The 25,324-nt window shown below is 40.2% G+C and overlaps 1 protein-coding gene across 4 annotated transcripts in view; it reads right to left on the bottom strand.

The window, feature by feature from the left end:
* The window catches only part of WWOX (WW domain containing oxidoreductase), a 1,116,547-nt gene that overhangs the window by 1,080,045 nt on the left and 11,178 nt on the right, over positions 1-25,324 (bottom strand). For all 4 annotated transcript variants that reach the window (XM_054454382.2, XM_054454386.2, XM_063654112.1 and 1 more), the window contains exon 4: positions 20,052-20,230. In XM_054454382.2, coding sequence (XP_054310357.1) covers positions 20,052-20,230 — 179 coding nt within the window. The remainder of the gene's footprint in view (positions 1-20,051; positions 20,231-25,324) is intronic.

Here is a 25,324-nt window from a genome sequence, read left to right as displayed (position 1 = left end):
AATTGAAGATAATAACTTCAGCAACTGTATAGTTAAAAATCCAGATTCTGCCTACCGTACTTCTTTTATGCTTCTAAAAGGAAACTCAGACACTATTAGACATTGAAGGAAACTAAAGCTTCCCCTCCTTCTCAGAAAGAAATAGTCCCTCACACTTGGTAAACCACAGTAGAGCTGGCTAGTGTCAAGCTCTAAACTAAACATGAAAAGGCATGTTGCACATTTCAAACACTGTCCTGTGAACACTTTGCTAGGTAAATAACGACTCTTGAGTTGTTGCACGTGGGTGAGTTTTCTCTGCATCCCAAGACGGGAAGCCTGAGGGTGGAATCTGCATCCTCTATTTCTCAGCAAGGCCCCATCTTCATTTACAGGAATGGTGGGAGTCAGGTTTGTCTGTATTGCAAGGACTGCATTGTTACGGTACTGGGATTTTTCAGTGTGCAGGTGACACCCTTTCTATCTGTGCATTGCTTCTGCCCTCTCCCGTTCTCACTGTGCCATCAGCACTATATGCCACCAGAAATGTCCCCAGACTTCAGTGAAATGCTTTCTTCTGGATTTTCTCTCTTGCGTATTTATCCACAGTGGGATCACCATATGACAATATTACCAATATCCTCACACTCTCCTGGTTCTTTTCACATCTAACATGGAGAAAAACCTTGATTAAGCTTTCTAAAAACCAACGTTATACACTTAACGACAAGGAAAATATCTCCTGCCATTAATTGCAAAGAACACCTAAATGATCCTAAGTTTGGCCAAATATTGTGAATTTTTCACTCGCCATAAGCAGCTCATAACAACAGTGGAGTGCTTTATTTTCTCAAGAAGTTAACAAATGCCTGATGTTTCCAAGAGCTTAAATACTATAATGGCAGATATTGATGTACAGAAATTAAAGTAAAACATGAAACTAAACAGAGAATGAAGAGATAAGCTAGAGATGTGCTCTGAATAAAAGAAGTAATGAAAAGGAAAAATTTCATACCAATTGCCATAATAAAAACAAAGGCCAAAGGAAACTAAGAGAAGAGGGGCTCAACGGTTCCCAGAAAGACTTACAGAATAGGTAAAATTCAGCAGGCATTGCGAAGTATTCACTGCACCCAAAAAAAAAAAATAGTCTTTGCAAAGTCTGTACTATTGTTGACTGCAATGCCCACCATTAAAAATATGGTTAAATTTCTAAAGAAAGACTTCTGACAGCCATCCAGAAATGCTATTAATAATAGCAGATAACTTTCTATCACATGGTTTTAAAATAAAGCCATCCTGCTAGCATGTTGACTCTAAAATCCAATACTAATATTTGAGCAAATAGTAAAGTCAACATTAACAATGTTTGCCATTTCTTATTTGTCACAAGGGTTAGTTCTCCTAACCACCATGAGAAACACAGACACATAGAGTCGTACCATACAAAAGCAATTCTTTAAGGAAACAGTCTAGGTACATTTAAGAAAACACATCTTAGGGATAATACCTGTGCAAGAGGCACAAAATCTCTTAAGAAGATGGAAGGAATCTACGGTGCATTGACTGCAAATTTGGAATCACTTATTTCTAAATGTGACAACTCTGTAATATTTTTCTTCCCTTACAAGCTGAACTCAGCCTTGCAGGCATCTCCCTTGCTTTTGTGAGCTAGCTTCCCTAGGATTATCCTTCTACGCATGACATGCAATCTGGAGGCTCTAGTAGTTTGATCTTTCTATTCATTTAAAGTCGTGAGCATTTGTTCCTCAGGGGTTAATTTGAAATTATTTCATGCCAGGCATGGTGGCTCATGTCTGTGATCCCACTACTTTGGGAGGCCGAGGCAGGTGGATCACCTGAGGTCAGGAGTTCCAGACCAGCCTGGCCAATACGGTGAAACCCCATCTCTACTAAAAATACAAAAATTAGCTAGGCATGGTGGCGTGAGCCTGTAATCCCAGCACTTTGGGAGGCCAAGGTGGGCAGATCACTTGAGGTCAGGAGTTCAAGACCAGCCTGGCCAACATGGTGAAACCTGTCTCTACTAAAAATACAAAAATTAGCTGGGCGTGGTGGCACACACCTGTTATCCCAGCTAGTTGGGAAGCTGAAGCAGGAGAATCTCTTTTACCCAGGAGGTGGACCTTGCAGTGAGCCAAGATTGAGCCACTGCACTCAAGCCTGGGTGACAGTGCAAGACTCCATCTTTCAAAAAAAGTAAAAATAAATAAAAATTTCACTTTCAGGTACTTCTCAGTTTAAACATAACACATGGATAAAGTTTTTTTTTAAAGTATCCTTTGAAAAGTTAAACATGATCAAATTCTTCAATCCAAACAAGACTAGCTTTATAACCAGTAATACACGGCATCTAGAAGTCACTCCCTCAAGGTTGATGGTGAGCTCTTAATTTGGCTAACTCTTCCATTTTACATAATAAGAAGTAAAAAGTTTGCTTGGAATTTGTAGATCCAAATACCATCCAGAAACATGACTGCTTTCCCTGCAGCCTTGACAGAATGTAAAATCATAAGCTGAAGTGACGATTCTCTACTTCATGTTCAAATACTGTGCTTTGCAGCTGCCACCCCATTTGAGAAGCTGGGAAATGGAATGGAGCAAAGAAGAATTATGGCAATTATAAAACCTCCCTGGTATAGATTGTCAGATTAATAACCAGCATTAGCAGAGCTCAGCTACACCATCAGCACGTGAGAATCGAAGAGCGCAGAGCTACAGGGCTAAGTCGTAACAGGAGCAAAGCAAAGAAGCCAACTAAAAGAAATCTGCCCACAAAATAAAATGGGTAAGCCTGCCACTCAGACTAGCTACTCATTTTTAGCACATACCATCTCAAGAGTACATAAACTGCTCAGGTTATAAGCATGGACTGGACATCAAGATACTGGATGACCTTTTAAAAAATCATCACATGGCCGCATACTTATTAACACAAGGCAAGCAATGGAACCGTGATTAACATAAATTACAGAAGAAGCAATTAAACTTGACCACAGATACACACATTTGTTCAAGCTGATGGTAACTCTGCACTCATTCCATACCTATTGTAGATTTTGCTTTTCTTTATAGTTACTCAGAAGATGCATAAGTGGAAATAAAGGTTAAGAAAAATCAAGGCCACGCCTGTAATCCCAGCACTTTGGGAGGCCAAGGTGGGCAGATCACGAGGTCAGGAGATCAAGACCATCCTGGCTAACACGGTGAAACCCCGTCTCTACTAAAAAATACAAAAAAATTAGCCGGGCATGGTGGCGGGTGCCTGTAGTCCCAGCTACTTGGGAGGCTGAGGCAAGAGAATGGTGTGAACCCGGGAGGTGGAGCTTGCAGTGAGCCGAGATAGCACCACTGCACTTCAGCCTGGGCGACAGAGTGAGACTCTGTCTCAAAAAAAAAGAAAAAGAAAAAGAAAAAAGAAAAATCAGAGACTAGTAGTAAGACTTAATGAGAGTGTCATTCAAAATAGCAAAAGTTCTTTTTAACTTATAAGAACATATTTGCTGTTAGATGTTTCCTCAAGTATGAAAAAAAAAAAAAAAAATCCTTGCCGGGCGCGGTGGCTCACACCTGTAATCCCAGCACTTTGGGAGGCCAAGGTAGGAGGATCACGAGGTCAGGAGTTCAAGACCATCCTGGCCAACATGATGAAACCCCATCTCTACTAAAAATACAAAAAAATAGCCAGGCGTGGTGGCACACATGCCTGTAATCCCAGCTACTCAGGAGGCTGAGGCAGGAGAATCGCTTGAACCTGGGAGGCGGAGGTTGCAGTGAGCCAAGATTGGGCCATTGCACTCCAGCCTGGGCGAGAGAGTAAGACTCCATCTCAAAAAAAGAAAAAATATATATTTTAGTATCCTGTACTTTTAAATACAAATACAGAAATAATTAGAAACTACCCAGTTTGGCTAGATGTGGTGGCTCACACCTGTAATCCCAGTACTTTGGGAGGCTGAGGCACATGGACTGCTTGAGCCCAGGAGTTTAAGACCAGCATGGGCAACATAGCAAGACCTCATCTCTAATAAAAATACAAAAAAAATTAGCCAGGAATGGTGGCACGTGCCTGTAGTCCAAGCTACTCAGGAGGCTGAGGTGAGAGGATCACTTGGCCTGGGAGGTAGAGGCTGCAATGAGCTATGATCACGCTGATGCACTCAAGCCTGGGTGACAGAGCAAGACCCTGTCTCACAAAAGCAAATCAATTTAAGTGTTCTCTAAAAGCACAAAGATCAAGCTGCTGATATAGTCACACACTGCATAACAACACATTGATCAACGATGGACTGCAGATACAACGGCAGTCCCCTAAGATTATAACACTGTATTTTTACTGTACCATTTCTGTGTTTAGATACACAAATACTTACCACTGTGTTATGACTGTCTATAGTATTCGGTATGGTACCATGCTGTACAAGTTTGCAGCCTGGAAGCAATAGGCTATCCCATATAGCCTCAGTGTATAGTGGGTTATACCATGTAGAATTGTGTAAAGTACATCCTATGAGGGTCACACAACGATGACATTGCCTGACACACTTCTCAGATCATATCTCTGTCATTTAGTGAAGCTGACTGCATTTTGGTGTGTTTTGTATCCTCCATAAGGGCAGGGACCCTGTCTGTTGCTACAATGAAGTCTTAGCACCTGGTACTCAGTCGTCAATAAATGTTTGTTAACTGCACAAAAGACTGAATAAGCGCATGGCAGTGGCTATGAGCCAGTCAGTCCAATATCTTCACACAGTTTTCATTGCAGACTCTAAACCAAGGTTCTAAGCTCAAGTCTCTACAGGAAGCAGGCGGATAAACTGACCATGGAAAATAGCCTGTGCCTGCCCTACAGGGGGTCAGCCTATAGGAACAGCTCTGGTCAACCTCAGTGCAACTGTGTTCCTTGATAGACACAAGCCATAGTCAGCTCAAGCTGCAGTAACAAAATATCATGGACCGAGTGGCTTAAACAGTGGACATTTCTTTAACACAGTTCTGGAGGCTTAAACTCCAAGGTCAAGGTGGCAGCACGGTCACATTCTTGGGGAGGGCCCTCCTACTGGTTACAGATAGCTGCCTTCCCACTGCGTTCTCACATTCACATAGCTTAAGGAAAGTCAGTTAGCTCTCTATCCTCTTCTCATCGGGGCACAAATCTTACTTATGAGGGCTCCACCCTCGTGATCTAATCACCTCCCAGAGGCCCCTGTATTAGTCTATTCTCACGCTGCTATAAGGACACACCGAAGACTGGGAAATTTATAAAGAAAAAAGGTTTAATTGACTCACACTTCCGCGTGGCTGAGGAGACCTCAGGAAACTTACCATCATGGCAGGAGGGAAAGCAAACACGTCCTTCTTCACATGATAGCAGCAAGAGAAGTGCCAAGCAAAAGGGAAGAAAGCCCCTTATAAAACCATCAGATCTCATGAGAACTCACTCACTATCATGAGAACAGCATGAGGGTAACTGCCCCCATGATTCAATTATCTCCCACCGGGTCCCTCCCACAACACACGGGTTTTATGGGAACCATAGTTCAAGATGAGATTTCGGTGGGGACACAACCATGTCCAAATACCATGACCTTAAGATTAGGGTTTCAACATAGGAATTTTGGGGGAAGACATAAACATTTAGTCCACAATACTCATTCTGATTTTTCAAAACTGTCATAAATCTACATTTAAGTAAAATATCCTGATTTTAGTATGCTGGCAAGTAGTCCAATAAAAAAAAGAAAAAAATCCCACTATAGACCATTTTTGTGTGGTCCATACAAAAAACATCTGGAGGCCAGATCCAGGCTCCAGGCCACCAACCAGTTCTTACCTCTGTCCTAAAGGCTGATTGGGAAGCTTTACCCTTGAGCTTATGGAAATAAGCAAACACAAAAATGTCTACCTCCCTTAATCACTATCACATGACAACGGACTACACACAACGGCAGTCCCATAAGATTACAACACTGTATTTTTACTGTACCATTTCTATGTTTAGATACACAAATACTTAACACTGTGTTATAACTGCCTATAATCTTAGGTTTGCAGCACAGAACCAGTGAGTTTGTGGTGGTCCATTATAGCAGCAACAGGACATTAATACACCTTCCCAATAATTAAGTAAACATGTAAGGAACATACAAGTGAGATGCACACATGTGTACACTCGGGTAAGTCAATCACTAACAGCGTTATGATGATGACACACCAACGCGACTAGCTTCCCCAAATCCCTCCCGGATCAGGCCAGCAGGCAATAAAAAAGAAACACTGGGCAAGTGGCGACGCTAAGCCTGGGAGGAAAAAGGCCCTCGTGCACACAGGCTGACAGCTCCCAAGTCAGCTTTTCAGGCTGAAAGGATGGTATCCCTTGCCAAAAATCTGACTCCACACCCTAACTGAGATGTTCCCCATATGGATCTACTAATACAGAGCTCTCTACCTTGTCAAACACTCAATCTAGTAACTGTACATGAACTTAGAATTGAAACTTCCTTTGCTAATAGATAAAGTTGTAATAGCATTTTTAATGCCATTTGGAATGCACTGATGATCTCTCAGCTGATAGAAGCTTCTCAAACCTAGCTGCTGAATTTAGAAGCCACAGCTGCCTTGCTGTACCACACAGCTACACAGTAAAATCAAAGGCAGTTGGAAGACATTATATTGCAAGATACAAAAAGTTTTGAGAGTTCATCCTTATAGCCAATGGTGGCTGACACAGCGGAGTCGCTCCATTTGAAAGAGATTGATTATTTTCATTATTTTGCTTTGTGTGATCACCAGGAAAAAGAGTTTCTATAATCAAGATGTGGCCGGCAATTTTGTTGATGTGACATAAGCAAGGAGCATCCCGTTTGTCTCTGAATCCCCAATCTGCATCTAAATTCGTGCTGCAATGTGAACAGAAGTAAGGACCCGGGCAGGTGAAACTTAAGGCAAGCAGGAAGAAATTGCATCACCCAAGAACTTGCAACATTTCCACCTGTGTAATCTCAACACAACTGCAACCCACAGAAGCTTCTGCCTCTGCAGGTTCCCTTCTTATTGCATCAAGTTTCTGCTGCTGAATATCTGGCTAGAGTCAGAGCCTGTCAACTTTAAATGGGATCGCGTCATTAAAATTTTAGTCATCACCACCCAATCAATTGCATGACATGCAACCCTGTTACCGGACATCCGGTTCACTCTGTAAACCCTGAAGAAGATATTTGCAGAAACCTCTCCCCATATCCTAACAACAACAACAAAAAATGTCAAGAGCTCTTATTTTATTCTTTCCATTAAGGAATTAAATTACTCTCTTCCTCCATCTTCTTCCAACCCTAATCTTCCCTTTAGGAGTCTTTCTTCTATAACTATTATTTTTCCCCAAACGCCAGCAACCTTATATTCATACACTATTGGAATTCTTCATGACAGCATTTCACATGTTGTTTTACTTGATCTGTACAAAACAGTATGTGACAGAGAAGTTATTATTCTCTTGAATTTACAAACAAGGAAATTAAGGCTCAAATGGTTAAGTGACTTGCCTTAAGTCACCCAAGTTAAGGACAATCTGTGTCAAATTACAGCTCTCTTCCTACCATGTCCAGTAGATGCCAATAAAACTGTCCTACCTTTTTAAGTGGCAATAAAACTATATTCAAACACTGACACTTTTTGGATATGATCAAAAAAATAGGACAGCAAAGTTGAGCATTTCTACTTAATACACCAGGCAGTCCTATAAACTATCACAAACTTGGGTGAACAAGTGTGCTAATGCAGAACTCTCAGTAACAAAGATGTTACCGTGATGCATGGTATAACAGTTTTAAAGAATAATAGTTTTCCTTGTCTTTTTCCCCCAAGTTTAATATATCCTTTTTTGTTCCTTGACTGTAACAAAAATAACCTTGTCTCGGTGGGTTTTGTTTTTTTTTTTTTTTCCGTTTGATTATTCTTTTCTGGATGAAGCTACTGACCTCCAACCAAAAAAATTCTAAAATGTTTTCCTTCATACCAAAGACAAGTCAATGTCTAAAGCAGTTATTTATACAGGTCATTTTAGGACAAATGCACAGAGATTATGGCAGCCTCTTGAGGATCTGGGAAGCAGGAAGCTAGGAAAATACCAAACTAATTTCACTGGTAACTCGATCCTCTTGCCTCCCATTCCAGAAACGGCTACACGTTATTAAATGCCTGCAATGATGAGCAGACAATTCCCTGGGTACTCTGGAGTTCCCATCTTTAACAACTTTGCAAAGTAGTACTGTCCATATTGCACAGAGGTGGAACAGGAGTTCCAAGAAGGAAAGTAACTTGCTCGGGTCATTCAGATAGGAAGTGGTTATCCCAGGTTTCGAAACTAGGTCATGTCTGCTTCTAGAGTCAGTGTTCCTCTCCTACGTCTTTCCAGATAGAAACCTGCTACTGACGAAGCTTGCCCTAACTGTCAGCAAAGCTATTTTCAGCAGTGGTACAATTTCTCCACCTGAGAGCAGGCTCATCAAATGAGAGAATGCGTAGAAAAGCTCTGAAGTGCTGTTACTGTCATTAATAGAAGATCTAGGGGAAATTTGCAAGACCAAAGTAATCAAATCTCGCCTACTGTGTCATCTTGGGACTCCACCACCATTGCAAAGCCAGCCAAGTTTAAGTTTTCTGGGGTATTTCCTCCTTAAATGCAGGTACCAAAGAAATAGTGCCTTTGATTTGAGTTGCAGCTCAAATGAAACACAGACAAGATGTGTGCTTAAAAGATTTTAGTGAAGCAAACTGAGGAGTTAGGCCAATTTCTTTCTCTGTGAATTTCCTCTTGATCCCAGGATTGAACAGGTATTTAAAGTAATAGACACTTTATAAATTAACTTCTAAGGGACATTTTGAAAATTAAATTATAGCACGAGGCAAGCAATCAATTAGCAATCGATACATATCCAATAGTCATGCATATAAGATGAGAAGGCAATTCGTTAAAAAACAAATGGCCAGACATAAGAAAAGCCTATCAATCTTGCTAACCATCAGAGATAGGCAAATTTAAGTGATATTTTTTAAAAATTCTAATTCTCAAGTTTGGCAAGGATGCTGGGCAAAGGAGCATCAAATTGGTACAATTTCAAATTCAAATTGGTGCAATCTTCCAGGGCAGTTTGACAAAACAAATCAAGATATTAAGGTTGGGGAGCAAATCACTTGATTCAGCAATTGCACCTCCACAAAATAAAACTATAGAGGAGTCACGGATGGGTACAAACAATTAATTACAAAATGTGCTTCTCCATTCCACAGCTATTAAAAAGCTGGAATCCACCCGAATGTACCACCCTGGGAGAAGAGCTGGAACCACATAATGGAATACTATGCAGCCATTTAAGATGTAGAGTATTTAACAACACAGACAGATAATCACAATTTAGAGTTAAATAGAAAAATCACGAAAGAAGGGAAAACACGCTTACAATCATACATGCTAAATATTAATAGTATACTTCTAACTGGTAAGACTTGGGGGTTTTTTTAAATATTTTATTCTTATTTTTATTTTTCTTCGCTTTCTAAATTTTCCATAAGGAATACATGTTAATCACAATAACCTTTAAAATAATTACTTATATTAAATGAGAAGGCACATCATGCTAATCTAGCCTAACACCTGGCATATACAGGAGCTTGATGAATGCTACTTCCCATTCCCCCAGATGTATTCCTCAATATTTGTTTTACAATCATAATAACAAAGAGGTTTTGGTAAAGAAAGCTTCAGCTTTAAAAAAAAAATTTGATTTGGTAGAGATGGGGTCTTGCTATGTTACCCAGGCTGCTCTCGAACCCCTGAGCTCAAGCAATCCTCCTGCCTCAGCCTCCCAAAGGGCTGAGTTTACAGGCGTGAACCACCATGCCCACTCCTAAGCTTCAGCTTCTGAATCCAGGATCCAATGCAGTCCAGAAATGACATCTGCCTTGGCCCTCCCCGCAGATACCACTCCCAGCACTTGACCAGGCACAGAGCGAGCCTTCACGGGTTTAAATAAATTGGTTGATTCCAAACTCCAGATTAACAAACTGAATGAGCTGCTTCGAAAGAGCTCGTTCAGGACTGTGCTGTTATTCCTCCGAACAGGACGGTGGCATGTACAGTAGAAGGGGCCCTAGGCACGGAGTCAGTTACCCTCTGATCTATCCTGCAGGCACCCGCCACCCAAGAGCTGTATGATCTCAAGCACGTTACCTCACCTCCCTTCTCTTTTCTTTCGACATTATCACAAGACAGCTGTAAGCACAGTGGTGAGAATTAAATATGACAAGTACGGAATCCTCATAAATTTTAAAGGGCTATCAATGTAATACAATATTATAATCAATAAATACTAATCTGTAACAATTAAGTACATTTTAGAGGTAAGGGTAAAAATGAAAAAGATTGTATTAGCTTTAACTTCAGTTTCGGTGCAACTACAGAAGAAATTTGATTCTGATTTTGTTCTCTTTATATGAAATAAACTTTATACAAAAGGCTTAGCTCCGTTCATCTGGCTAGTTATCCTCCATCTAGGCAGAAATAGTAGAGACACTGAAATAGGAGTTTCCTCCCCGCCCCCATCTCTCTCTGCCTCTCGTTCATGCACACCATCTCAGATCTCCTCTTAGAGGCTGGTGAAGAAACCTTGTTTTGCTTTCAGAGAGCACCATATGACTATGGCTTCTAACATGAAGGCTCCAAAAATCACAAAAAGTAAAACCATCAAGCACAGCCTGGTGAGCAAATAACTCAAAGACTTAAAACAATTAGATTTAAACCTTGTCACACAATGCAACCCTTCCTATGTACCCCATTCAGTTAGGCTTTTGTAGACTGAGACCAGCACTTCATGAAATGTACTGTTATTTATGAAGCCAAAGGGAGATCACAAATTTAGGCAAGAAACTAAAAGCGAGCTATTGGAACCTGCTTTTCGATCCACCTACTGGTGCCTTAATTTAAGAGATCTTTCCAAGAAGGCCTCCTAGTGACCCAAACCTTCTTTTGGAGAAGGCTGAGGATTCAGATCTGCTCATGTATAGGCTACAAAAGTCCAAGAAGGTCTGTGTCATACCAAATAGGCAACAGTCAAGGGAGTTTCAACTGTCAGCATCTTATTTATTATGAAGTCTATAATAATTTCCAGAATCACCATCTAGTTTTAACAATTTATTAGATAAACATCAAACACACTTGTATATGAACAACCAAAACATCTTTACTCTCGTGAAATAGCTTTGCAATGTTACAAGTATATTCACAATGTTTTTCAGGCTCTTGCATTTTCGAAAGAGAAAAAGTTGCTGAGAAAAAAAATTATGTAAATAAAAGTATATAATATAGCATATTCGTTTTTGTCCCCATTTAAAAATTTGAAAATAAGCAGTTTTGTAAAGCCAAAGTGTATTCCTTTCTGGGCCAAATTTCTATTTGACAGCTGAAATATGTGATTAATGGGCTGCCTCAAACCATAATTACAGAGCCAAAACAAAAATTACCCTCCTTAAGATTGTACACGGAGAACACTGGCTATCTGCTTCACATTAAGTAGCTGGTTTAATACGATCTCTCTGATTTAAGAAACATATACTGTACTGAGCCCAAAAGGACATGTTTTCTTCTACGGCAAGAATGTATCATTAATAAACAATTTAATTACAATAAATTATGTAACACTGGGTAAGGCTGGTAACAGGGGGCAAGGGACACTATATTCTTAGAAAAAAACATAGGGTTGCCAGGTGCAGTAGCTCACACCTGTAATTGCAGCACTTTGGGAGGCCGAAACGGGTGGATCATGAGTTCAGGAGTTCAAGACCAGCCTAGCCAAGATGGTGAAACCCCATTTCTACTAAAAACACAAAAATTAGCCAGACATGTTGGCAGGTACCCGGACTCCCAGCTACTCGAGAGGCTGAGGCAGAAGAATTGCTTCAACCCGGGAGGCGAAGGTTGCAGTGAGTGAGCCAAGATTGCGCCACTGCACTCCAGCCTGGGCGACAGAGGAAGACTTCATCTCAAAAAAAAAAAAAAAAAAAAAAAAAAAAACAAAGAAAAAAACATAGGGTCACCAAGGCGTTCAAAATGAACCTTAAACAGAGGTATTAATACGTAAATATTACAATTTCCACTTAGGAAAAAAAAATCATATTATTGCTAGGCCAGCACACTCAAAACCAATAATGTCATGAAAACACATGCCCTTGTGTGATTTGGCAGAACAGACTGCTCCCTGAACACAATGGGCCTTTTTATTAAGTGGATCCCTTCGTCCCTGGCATTTTATACAAACAAAACAAAAGAAAGAGAAAAAGAAACAAACATGACACTAGTAACAGTCTTCAGTTTGAACTCCATCACAGAGAAGTAGAAGACCTAAAAGATATGTTAGAGAAGTAAAAGACATTATTTAACCAAAATGAAAGCAAGACGGAGCCAGACGAAGACAACTATATTGCAATGCTGCCTCTTTTGTTTAATTATATCAAAGGGCAACAGAGCCCTCTAGTGGAAAAAAATAAAAATATACAAAGATGGTTCTGCTTTTAGATTAAAGAAAATATGTAGAACACCCCCGGGCATGGTGGCTAATGTCTGTAATCCCAGCACTTTGGGAGGCCAAGGTGGGTGGATCACTTGAGTTCAGGAGTTCAAGACCAGCTTGGCCAACATGGTGAATCCCTGTCTCTACTAAAAATACAAAAATTACCCAGGCATGGTGGCTCACGCCTGTAATCCCAGCTATTCAGGAGGCTGAGGCAGGAGAATCACTTGAACCCGGTAGGCGGAGGTTGCAGTGAGCTGAGATCACGCCACTGCACTACAGCCTGGGTGACAGAGCAAGGCACCGTCTCAAAAAAAAAAAAAAAAAAAGAAAAAATATGTAAAATAACATCTTCCATTACAATTCTTACTGTGCCACTCTATGATGTAAAAGCAAAAGATCAAATTATTTTAATTGGGTTTTAAGTAAAACAATTTCCAAGTTTTCAAGCTTTACGTAACACTACAAAACCTCAAGTAGAACAAAAATCTATTATTATTTTTTTTAATTATGGGTTTGACCCACTTTGTCATTTAACAATAGTTTGTATGACTCTCATTTGTTATGCTGACACCATAAAAAAGTAATTAAAATCTAAACCTACACGCAAGCGTGAAATTCAACTGATGACCTCATGTGACAAAAAAGTTTCAGTTGAGATCTAATCAGGTTCACACCGACAGTAGCCCCCTTATCCTCGGGAGATGCGTTCCAAGACCCACAGTGATGCCTGAAAACTGGATAGTACCAAACCCTACATATTCTATGCTTTCACCTATACATACATACCTAGGATAAATTTTAATTTATAAATTAGGCACAGTAAGAGATCAACAATAATAATAAAATAGAACTATAACAATGTACTGTATGAAAGTTATGTAAATGTGGTCTCTCACACTCTCTCTCTCTCAAAAATAGTATTTTCAGATGCCTGTTGACCTCAGGTAACTGAAACCTCAAAAAGTGAAACACCGGCCAGGCACAGCGGTTCACACCTGTAATCCCAGCATTTGGGGAGGCTGAGGCAGGCAGATTGCCTAAGGTCAGGAGTTCGAGACCTGTATGGACAACATGGCAAAACCCTGTCTCTACTAAAAACATAAAATTAGCTGGGCATGGTGGTGTGCACCTGTAATCCCAGCTACTCAGGAGGCTGAGACATGAGAATCACTAGGCCCTGGGAGGCAAAGGTTGCAGTGAGCTGAGATCATGCCACTGTACTCCAGCCTGGGCGACAGAGTAAGACTCTGTCTCAAAAAAAAAAAAAAAAAAAGTGAACCACCACAGGTAAGGGGGGACTACTGTATACATGATTACAAATCTATTTTAAAAATATATATAACATACACACACCCCTATTATAAGTATTTTACATGAGATTACCAAATTATGATGACACTCATTAGAATGTTTTAAATTGGTCTCTTCCTTTAGATATTTACTTCTCAAATACTTTGATCACGTGATTTCCATGTACACTCAATGTCCAATAATATTTCAATGTAAAATGGTTAAGTCATAAGGTACTAATTCTCAATTTTTATATAATGTCATTTAAGGACTTTGTCTAATATTGTCAAGAATCTCCATAGTTTCTTAGAACAAAGTAACTTCAAAATAATTTTACTTACAAAATAATTTTACTTACAATACAATACTATTATCTTATTAGCGTAAGATAATAGTAGGCACAAATGTTTTTAATTAAAATGGAGTTCCAATGCCCAAAAGGTTATTTTGATTATTTCAGAATATTTTCCTTTTCTTAATGAGCACCAGGTTCTTAAAAAGATAAATGCCAAGATCCCACTAGTTTTAAGTCTTGTCAACAATCAGAAAGGAAACTAATCAGGCATTTCAAGATCCCAAGTGCAATGATTTCATATGAGTGTGTTTTACCCAAGAAAATGACTAAATGTAACTTAGCTATGGCCTCAGATTTATGGGACCTTTTGGAATAACTGGAAAAAAAAAACCATCAATGGCATGCTTTAGGCTCAAAGGCAAAATTTAGTAACATTTAGGTATGGAAAAGAAAACAAAGAAGCAAAGGTGTAAAGGAAGCTGGTATAGTCCATAATTGGGAAGTGTGGATTTAAAATCTTAGGAATGAATACCCTTCTCTACATGAAGAAAAAGTAATTTTCTTGTATTCACATGGAACTGGTAGAATTTGCACCAGATATGAATTCATCGTAGTGACGATTTGTAGGATCAAAGAGTATGGCAACTACAGTTCACACTGTAATTTCAACACAAGATTTAGAAACAAGACCCTAAGTTTTAAAAAGTAGGCCTCTAAGCTAAGACAATCAATTTCAACATCACACTATAATTACATTTTGGGATCCCCTGCATGAAATTTTTATACCTTCATTTTGTTTCAAGGAAAACAAATTGAGGAGGGACCAATACCTTGAGCACGTACTTTTTAAACCTCAAAATATATACATTTTGATATGTAAGTATGCATATATATAGGTCCATGCAATACACCTTAGAGAGGTGATTTTGTGACATAAATACCAATAGAAAATGCAAGTGTCAGTCCCAAAATATATTTCACTGGTATTTACCAATGTGGCCAGCTTGTATTTGTTTGCAGGAAAAAAAGTTTTATTTCTGTTAATGGCTCCTTTGGCTCAAAAACTGAAACCAAGCTAGGCTATTTTAACTTTCAAGTTACAACATATGATGCAGCCCAGCGTTCTAAAGGTTCGCAAGGTGAAAGAAACTTCATCTGGACCAAACTCTGAAAAAAATTTTAAAAATCAAGTTTTAGCCACTGCTGGTTTAGGAATGAAAGTTAAGAAGTTTTATCATCATTACCACAGAAGCGTAGACTGAAAATATCTAATTTGTTCATACTTGCTAACAGCATCTGGGCACAGTGGCTCACACCAGTAATCTCAGTACTTTGGGAGGCTGAGGTGGGAGGATCACTTGAACCCAGGAGTTCGAGACCAACACCTGGGCAACATAGTGAGACCCCATCTCAAACAGTAAAAAAAAAAAAAAAAATTTGATGGATGTCTGACAAACCCTGGATATCGCTCCTTAAATATGATAATAAATCTGTCTGCTTACAGAAAATAATTTGCATGCACTCCAACAAACATCTAGCTAATTAAGACAATGAACAGAGTAGGTGGTCCCACATTTAGGCATCCAACTAATCCCTCATTAGAAGGATCCTGCCTTTGATGAGCAACATGTCAGCCTGCAGGTAGCAGGGGGCAGCATTTTATACTAAAGTATTTATATGCATAGCCAAATTAGCTGACTGATAGGCTGTGTCTAAAAACGAAGCAGGGACCTTCCTCAATGGGAAATTCCCTCGCCCAAAATTCCCTTTCCTAACACTTCCCAACATTTGCATGTAATGTTCACCGTGCTGAAGGCATTTCCGTTGTTTTTACCAAATCAGAGCCATCAAGCTGCTAACTCCAAACAGCCGTAAAACACCTGGCCCTTCCTGCGCAGTCTATGTTGAACACAAACAGAAATGAACTCCTCCCTTGTCTCTACTGGTTAGCATTCAGGACTGCGGGGTTCCGGGCCTCTTGATCTGCTAGCGGAAGCTTTGGGTGAAGAGATGGCTTCCCCCTGGATACTGAGATGCTGATCTCCACAGAGAGAGGTCCACAAGCTACAGCTTTCAATCTACAAAGTTCTTCAGGTTCAGAAAGCTGGTTAAACAAAGGTCAAGGAAAGAAGAGTGTTAGTTTCTGAGGAGGCAACATTCTAATCCTTGCAGCTGCCTAAAAAAAGGGGGAGTTTGAGGCAACATCCCCAACAGTTACATACAATGTGCTGCCACAATCTTCCTGCGGCCTGGGGCATTCCATTTGCCTAAATTTCATCTAAGCTGTGGCTAATTTAGAGAATGTTAGGGTGATATCACTTTGAATGAACTGGAGTATCTAATACAGGAGACGGCACTTTTTTTCTGGGAAAGGCCAAAGAGTAAATATTTACAGTTTTGCGAGCTAGATGATCTCTGCCATAATTGGGCGACTCTTCTGGTAACATGCAAACAGCCATATTATTTTGGAATAACTGAATATACACAAACAGTAGTTCAACATTATAGGAACGGGAATAAATGGGCATGGCTGTGTTCCAAAAAAAATTCTACTTACAAAATCAGGCAGTGGGTCAGAGTTAGCCCAGAAATCGTACTTTGTGTACTCCCAATCTAGACAGCTGAATCCAGTCAGCAGCGGTAATACCTGCCTATAAACCTTCATTACAAAACCAAGGACTTCATGAACCCACAATGCTTTATTCTGACATTTCCTCCAAATCCTTTTATCTGTCAGAATCCCTGATTTTTTTAGATGAATTAAGAATCCCTCCAATTGCCTTAGTAATATCAGTATCAAAAACTCAAAATGCAGCTCCGTATCACTTACAGCTGCAGAGAGGAAAATGATGACAAGACAGAGTTTGCTTAGAGGCCACTTCAAAGGGGGCATGGCTCTAGTGCAACCCTAAAATCTGTCAAGGGAGGGATGTCCCCTTCTTTATCAGTGAGATCCTCACCAATGGCAATTCCAACAAAGCTGTGGCATGTAGGGCATTTAAAAAAAAAAAAAAAAAAAAGAACCACTGGAAATACTAGATTTGTAAATCGGCTTTTGTAAAGCAAATTAGATATCTATGTTTTTATTGCGGAGTCACCATTTTCAAAACAAATCCTGTTATGTTTTGTTTCAGCCCACTCTGCCTTAGAGAAAACGGACATTCACAAGGTTAAAGGTTTCACTGTTTATCCAAAGAAAACAGGCTCCCTTGAGTGGCCAAAGGAAAGGGAACACCAACACCATGAAAGCTTAGATAGAAGATGACTCTTGAATGCCCCAGAAGTCTTGGAAGTAAAGATGCCCAATTCACTCACTCGGCATTCAGCTATTTCATTTTAAATGAGCGGAACTAAAGTAGTGATAGCAATTTATAAATTGGCATGTTTCATAGCTTAGTAGAAGGACTTTATCTAGAAGCCACAGCCTACTTGGGCGAGGACACTTTCTAAGGCAGCCACGCAGGATATAAAAGCTAACTTAGCAAAGCCATGTGCCTATCTGCAGCCTCTTCCTTTCTTCAGACCTGATACCACTGCTGCAGAGTGAAAGTGATTTGTGAGTTTTTGATTGCCTGGAACTTGCAGTACGATATTATTTCAAAAATTCAGAATAAAAATCTTCACCACTCACCTAGACGTATGCTTCCCAAGAGTGGAGGGGAATGGGGTGAGATGACAGTGTTAAAGGCCACTCCTGCGGAAGGTGACAGCTGGGGAAAGAGCTGTGGGCACCTGAATAGGAAAGGCTGGTCTCCCTAAGACCTTGTGCGACATCTGCGCCATTCTGAGCGTTACAATTTGCCACAACCTCCAACTGGACCGCAGACACCTCCTGCAGTGTCCGCAAAATGAATCATAGGTATCAGGAAGGAAGAGTCTTGGGGGGAAGTGGGAGCTGTGAAGAGGCACAGAGAGTTTCTGGCTTTACTCCAATATGTGAGGGCCATTCTCAACAACCACAAATTTATTCTCAATGCTTCAGAATCTCCTCCTCTCCATCAAGACTTATGTGTCTAACTAGGTATCACCCTTTTAATATTCTGAACCAACTCTATCAGTCCTAGATTACAATGTCGTAGGTCTGCTGTTGCAAATCTTTGAAAGAGCATTAGCTCTATTCAAGAGCCTACTATCTAATGTCACATGGACCAGTTGGAACACTTAACACAAAAAATAATCAGTAGTCACATATCTTACTCATTAGAGAAAAACAGTCTAGCTAGAAGATTGAGAGAATAAGATCTTTAAAGTTTCTGGTTAACTTGTTAAATTTTTAAAAAGACATTTTTAAGCCCTTTTTTCTTAATTATTCCACAATTATATGGATCCACACATTCACCGTAACAGTAGTTAATATGATCAACAAAATGTACTGCTTCTTGGATTGGAGATCCAGCCATTGTTTTAAATATAACACCATCAGTTTTGACTTCAGTGACAATTATATAAAATTTACTCCAATGCAGAAGTTCAGACAAGTGGATTGAACATATTTGGAGCCCAGGATGAGGTATGAGAGTTGATTTGAAATAAATCCCTTTCAATTCTTAAAAAAAAAAAATCCCATTTGCTTCTTTACCTTCATAGGCAAGTACAGTAAAAACTTCTCCACTCGGATGGCAGCCTGTTAGATTTCAGACCTTGTACAACACAACAATTGACCCTTGAACAATATATTTTTACCTCCTGTGCCTCCCTTATCATGCTAGAAAATATTTCTGGAGCTTCAAGGAATTGTTCAAAATTAAGAAAGAAGTGCAGATGGTTAATGGGTACAAAAAAGATAGAAAGAAAGAATAAGACCTACTATTTGATAGCACAACAAGTTGACTATAGTTAATAATAACTTAATTATACATTTTGAAATATCTAAAAGGGTATAACTGAATTGTTTATCACTCAAAGGATAAATTCTTGAGGGGATGGATACCCCATTCTCCATGATGTGACTACTTCACATTGCATCCCTGTATCAAAACATTTCATGAACCCCATAATATAGACACCTTTATATACCCACAAAAAATAAAAATTAAAACAAAATTAAGAAAGAGAAACAAACGAATAGAGGAGGCCACCAAGGGGGCAATGTGGGGGCTGGGGGGGCGATGAAAAGGACAGAGAGAACTTGAAAGAAGACAGCCAAGTGCAATGTCTTATTTGTCGACAAATCCGAAGATGCGTATCTAAACTCAAAGCACGTGGTTCTCATTGATTCAGATACTGATGTAAATAGATCAAAGCAAAATCAGAATAAAATCCTATGAAGGGTTTTATGGTTTGCTCCCGCCTTGCTCCTAACTCCTTAATGGCCCATCATATTGAAGCAAGGATACCCTCTCCAGCCATCTACCCATGATGGGCCCTGTGGTAAACGCTGGCAATTAAGAGGGTTAATTTAGAGGTGAAGACAGGAACTCATTCTCCAATTTTATAGAGAAATAAGATCCTGTGCCCAAAAGAAAATGATATGCTCAGTGACCAGTTGAAACCTGTAGTATCCTTTGTTCCAAAGACATAATACCTTGTTGTTCCCCATATTCTGTTACCAATCCATTTTGGTTTGAATAACCCAGGTAATTGGAATATGCCCGTACACCATGTAGACCAGGTCAAAAACTCTGAGACGGAGCCTGTTGTCTCTTACCCCTGAATACCAAAATAGCCACGGTCTTTTGCTGAGTGTTCAGCTTTCAGAGACTTCACGGTCAGCTCCTACACAGGCTTCCATGACAACATTAGGATTTAAAAAGAGGTGGTGATGTTAATGAAACGATAGCTGAAAAGGATAAAAGTCATGTTTAAATCAGAGAACCACTATACAAACTTCCATTATAGTTAGATCTAAGTGGATTTCATTATAGCAGTCCCAAAGATAAATAAATAAGTGAAGAGCCTACCTATTCCGGAATTAGCTCCAGTGACCACAACCACTTTGCCAGTGAAATCCCGGCCCTGGAGAATTTCCATGGCAGTGGTGCTGCCGTCGTATCTTTGCCGGGTAGTTGGCTTGGTCGGATTATCATCCACAGTAAACGCCAGTCTTGGGTCCAAGTAGGTAGTTCTTTTATTTATATGGCTGCCCAAAAGAGAAAGCAGTGAACCCACAGCAATGAACACAGGCATTTATAAATATAAGACAATCTTATACTTTAGGCAAACCCCATTTTTCATAGACCAAAACGCTTATTCCTTAAACCTGAAAAGAACTGGGGCCCATTGAATCTATCTTCTGGCCTCCAGAAGGATCACATTTGTGCCAGAAAAGATAGTCATCGAATCCTTTCCTTCAGAACTGCCTATAACATACGCTGTAACATACAATAACTATTGCCGTGTATCCTTAGATCTCAAAAAAGGCTTCTTGAGAAGGCTTTGGGTTTTTATCTAATTCATGTAAATGTAGCTATAAGATCTGTCAGCCACTCTTTTCAGTAGATTTCAATTAAATCTCTTAGCTCTGTGCAAGGGCCTGAAGACGTAGAGAAGTAGAAAACTCAAAATGATAAAGTCTGAGTTGTAAATAAGAAACTTGCCGACTAATAAAATTCTAACGATTTTCATTTTAAGACTCTGCACTCATACCTCCTACGAGCACTCATTTTGATTTGGAATTGATTTAAATCTTGTAGAAATGGTATTAAAATATACTGGAGGCTGGGCACAGTGGCTCACGCCTGTAATCTCAGCAATTTGGGAGGCCAATGCAAGAGGATCACTTGAGCCCAGGAGTTCAAGACCACCCTGGGCAACATAGTTAGACCTCATCTCTACAAACACTAAACAGAATTTCGACTGTGATAGCACATGCCTGTAGTCGCAGCTACTCGGGAGGCTGAGGTGGGAGGATGATCACGTGAGCCTAAGAGATCAAAGCTGCCGTGAGCCATGATTGTGCCACTGCACTCTAGCCTGGGTGACAGACCAAGACCCTGGCTAACCATTAAAAAAAAAAAAGGCACATATGGATGAAAAGAGTACTCCTTGTAATAGAATTTACTTTTTATATCTTAAATGTATTCTTGGGATATGAGATAAAGACCTCAGGATATCTTAAAAACTGTTAAGAAGCCTCTAAATATAAATGAGATTTCATATTTTAAAAGTATGTGTGTGTAAAATTACATAGTTTAAAAATATATACTCATCTCCCTGTAAGTACTAAGACTCAAGAGTAATAATCCAACCTTTATTCTAATTATTACCATCCTCATTCTATTTATAACATCCTTAATTTGTGACCCCAATATTATACACACACAACAGAGCAGTGCTATGCTAGACTGGCTCAAACTGGCTTACAAGAGCCAAAAGTGACTATCTCTTCCCAGTTCCTCATTTCACCTTGGCAGCATGAATCAGCTATGGCCAACGTATTTATACTGTGGAAACAAACAGTGACTTTTTTTCCCCTGAAGACCTGGTGCTAAACATTTACCAGCACACCACTGCAACAGGCTCAGAAAAGTGAGAACTAGCCAGGGCAGCCAACTTCCAGGCTTCCCCAAAGCCCTTGCTTACTCCTCTAGATTAGACCAGGAGCTGGCCAAATCTGGCCCACTGCCTGGTTTTGTAAATAAAGTTTTATTGGAACACGACAATGCCCATCACTTTTATATTGTGTATAGCTGCTTTAGCACGACAAAGGCAGAGTTGAATCATTGCAACAGAAACCATATGGCCCGCAAATCCTAAAACATATTATCTAGCCCTTTACAGACAAAGTAGACAGCCCCTGCTCTAGACGGGTGGCTCTCAAGCTAGGGAGCATCAGGATCCCCTGGAGGACTTATTAGAGCGCAGATTGCCAGCCCCACCCCAGTGCTGATTCAGTAGGTCTGGGGTGGGGGCCTGGGAATGTACATTTTTATTGAATTCCCAGGTGATATTAATGCTGCTGGTCCAGGGGACATGCCTGATAACTGCTGCTCTTGGTTGATTAATATCCATTTCAGGGAGTAACTTTCCAAGCGTGAATGCAAAGGCAAAGACTGCACAGCAGAAAACTGATTTGACTACATAAAAAATTTAAGAAATTCAGTCAGGTGTGGTGGCTCATGCCTGTAATACGAATGCTTTGGGAAGTCAAGGCGGGAGGATCGCTGAAGGCCAGAAGTTCAAGACCAGCCTGGGCAACATACTGAACCTTAGTCTCTACAAAAAAAGTCTTTAAAAATTAGCTGGGCACAGCGGCATGATCCTGCAGTCCCAGCTCCTAAGGAGGCTGAGGCAGGAGGATCATTTGAGTCCAGGAGGTTGAGGCTGCAGCGAGCTGTGACTGTGTCACTGCACCTCAGCCCTGGATAACACAGCAAGACCCAGTTTAAAAAAGAAAAAAAGAAAACTTGGAAAAAAAAAAAAAAACATTTCCAACATACAACCAATGCGTTGATATCCTTAATTAGTTGAGGAAAAAAAACGTTCACAAGTTAGGGGAAAAGCCTTTTAACAAATAACAGGCACTCCCACCTATCCAACTGCTGGACAGCCCTGTCTTCCTGGGGCTGCCTGTGATGGCCTGAGAGACTTCTCTCAAGCAAGCTTTGGCCTATTCGCTCTCAATATTGGTTTTGCACCAAAAGTTCACCAGGTTTGCTCAAAAAACACATATGTCATTTCAACTTGTTACTGTAACTACATTATTTAGCAAGCTATTAATTATTACACAAACTGATAACATGGGAGGTGAAAATAGTGTCAATGGTATCTATGAAAATGTGGTTGAATGCTTTGGAGAGCCTCAAAGACAAGTAGCTAAAAAAAAAGTTTTGGTTCAATCAACTACAGTGAAAATGCTAGAAAAATACCATAAAACTCCCAAATGACGTAGCAATCAGATTCTTTGAAAATACTGTGTTTGCTCAACCTTAAAGTTGTAGGGTCCAGCCCTACTGGGCTTAGTGGGTGTTCTCCCCGTGTGTGGAGATGAGGGATTGTAATAAATAAAGACACAAGACAAAGAGATAAGGAGAAAACAGCTGGGCCCGGGGAACCACTACCACCAAGACGTGGAGACCGGTAGTGGCCCCGAACGGCTGGGCGCGCTGATATTTATCGCATACAAGACAAGGGGGCAGGGTAAGGAGGGTGAATCTTCTAAGTGATTGACAAGGTGAAGCAAGTCACGTGATTACAGGATAGAGGGCCCTTCCCTTTTAGGTAGCCGAAGCAGAGAGAGAAGGCAGCATATATCAGCATTTTCTTTTCCGCACTTAAAAGAAAGATCAAAGACTTTAAGACTTTCACTATTTCTTCTACCGCTATCTACTACGAACTTCAAACGGGAACCAGGAGTACGGGAGGAGCATGAAAGTGGACAAGGTGTGTGACCACTGAAACACAGCAACACAGGGAGGGGTTTAGGCCTCCGGATGACTGCGGGCAGGCCTGGATAATATCCAGCCTTCCACAAGAAGCTGGTGGAGCAGTGTTCCCTGACTCCTCCAAGGAAAGGAGACTCCCTTTCGTGGTCTGCTAAGTAACGGGTACCTTCCCAGACACTAGCGTTACCACTTGACCAAGGAGCCCTCAAGCGGCCCTTACGCAGGCGTGACAGAAGGCTACCTCTTGCCTTCTAGGTTACTTCTCACAATGTCCCTTTAGCACCTGAGCCTATACCTGCCAGTTATTCCTAGGTTATATTAGCAATGCAACAAAGAGTAATATTAAAAGCTAATGATTAATAGTGTTTATAGTAATGATTGATAATTGTCCATGATCATCCCTATATCTAATCTGTATTATGACTATTCTTATTCTAACTATTTTCTGTATTATACTGAAACAGTTTGTGCCTTCAGTCTCTTGCCTCGGCACCTAGGTACTCTTTCGCCCACATAAAGTGAAAGTAGAAATTGTAGATGTTATGTTACAGGCGTGCTTGGGGAAGAAAGATCACACTGGATCCATGCAGCAGACTCACACTCAAAGAGCAGGGCTGGCCCGACCCCTAAATGTTGGTGTACTTGAATCAAATACTAAAACGTTTATGTTACATTCATAACTTAAAAAAAAAAAAATTCCTGCTTAAATCAACTTCTATTAACCAACCAATCCTAACCCTGTCAAAGACTATTCAAGCTTCTAATTTAAATGTTGACAGTTGTGAAATATTAATTCTCCTCTTAACTACAGTGGTCAAGAGTAGTTCCTGGAGCAGGTGCTGGGCTCAAAGCCTGGGTGTGCTGCTTCTTTGCTGTGGGATCCTTAACAAGTCACTTAACCCCTCAAGTCTGTGTCACTGGCAGTAAGCTAGGGATAACAACAATACTACCTCTCAGGGCATGGTGGGGATCGAATGACCTAATGCTACAGATACAAGATGATTAGAATCAGGCCTGGCTCATGCTGTATGTTGGGACAGGTGGTTACTATTGCTGCGTGATAATGGAATTTATCCTAAAGACAGAATCAGAGAGGTGAAAAAGTCTTACAGATAAGGATGCTCAATACATTATTTATAATTATAGGTTCTCTATAATAGGAATTTAGCATTAATGTCCAATAGGCAATTTGATAAATTATAGTATATCTGTACAAAATAATAAGTCTAGAGCTGCTAAATAGCATCTTTTTGAAAAATAGATATGGATACAAGAAAATGCTCATAATATATTACGTGGAAAAAGCACGTTACTAAACAGTCCACACAGTGCATTCCCTGTTTTTTTTTGTTTGTTTTTTTTTTTTATAGGAGTCTCGTTCTGTCGCCCAGGCTGGAGTGCAGTGGCGCGATCTCAGCTCACTGCAACCTCTGCCTCCTGGGTTCAAGTGATTCTCCCGCATTACCCTCCCGAGTAGCTGGGGGACCACAGGCACGTGCCACCACACCCAGCTAATTTTTGTATTTTTAGTAGAGACGGAGTTTCACCATGTTGGCCAGAACGGTCTTGATCTCTTGACCTCATGATCCACTGGCTTCAGCCTCCCAAAGTGCTGGGATTACAGGCATGAGCCACCATGCCTGGCCTCCCTACTTTTTTTTTTTAAGGATGCATGTGCATGGAAAATAAAAGAATAAATCCAGAGATGTTAAAAGTAGTTACTTCTGCTAAGATTACAGATACATACTATTATACTTTGTATTTTTCTACAGTTACTGTGTATTACTTTTATAATTAAAAATTCCTATTAAAAAGCAAAACAGCTGAGAATGGTTTCTTTGTAGACACTT

Source organism: Pongo pygmaeus, chromosome 18 (genome assembly GCF_028885625.2).
Source record: "Pongo pygmaeus isolate AG05252 chromosome 18, NHGRI_mPonPyg2-v2.0_pri, whole genome shotgun sequence".
NCBI classification, from domain to species: domain Eukaryota; kingdom Metazoa; phylum Chordata; class Mammalia; order Primates; family Hominidae; genus Pongo; species Pongo pygmaeus.
This window is presented reverse-complemented; position numbering and strand designations above follow the sequence as displayed.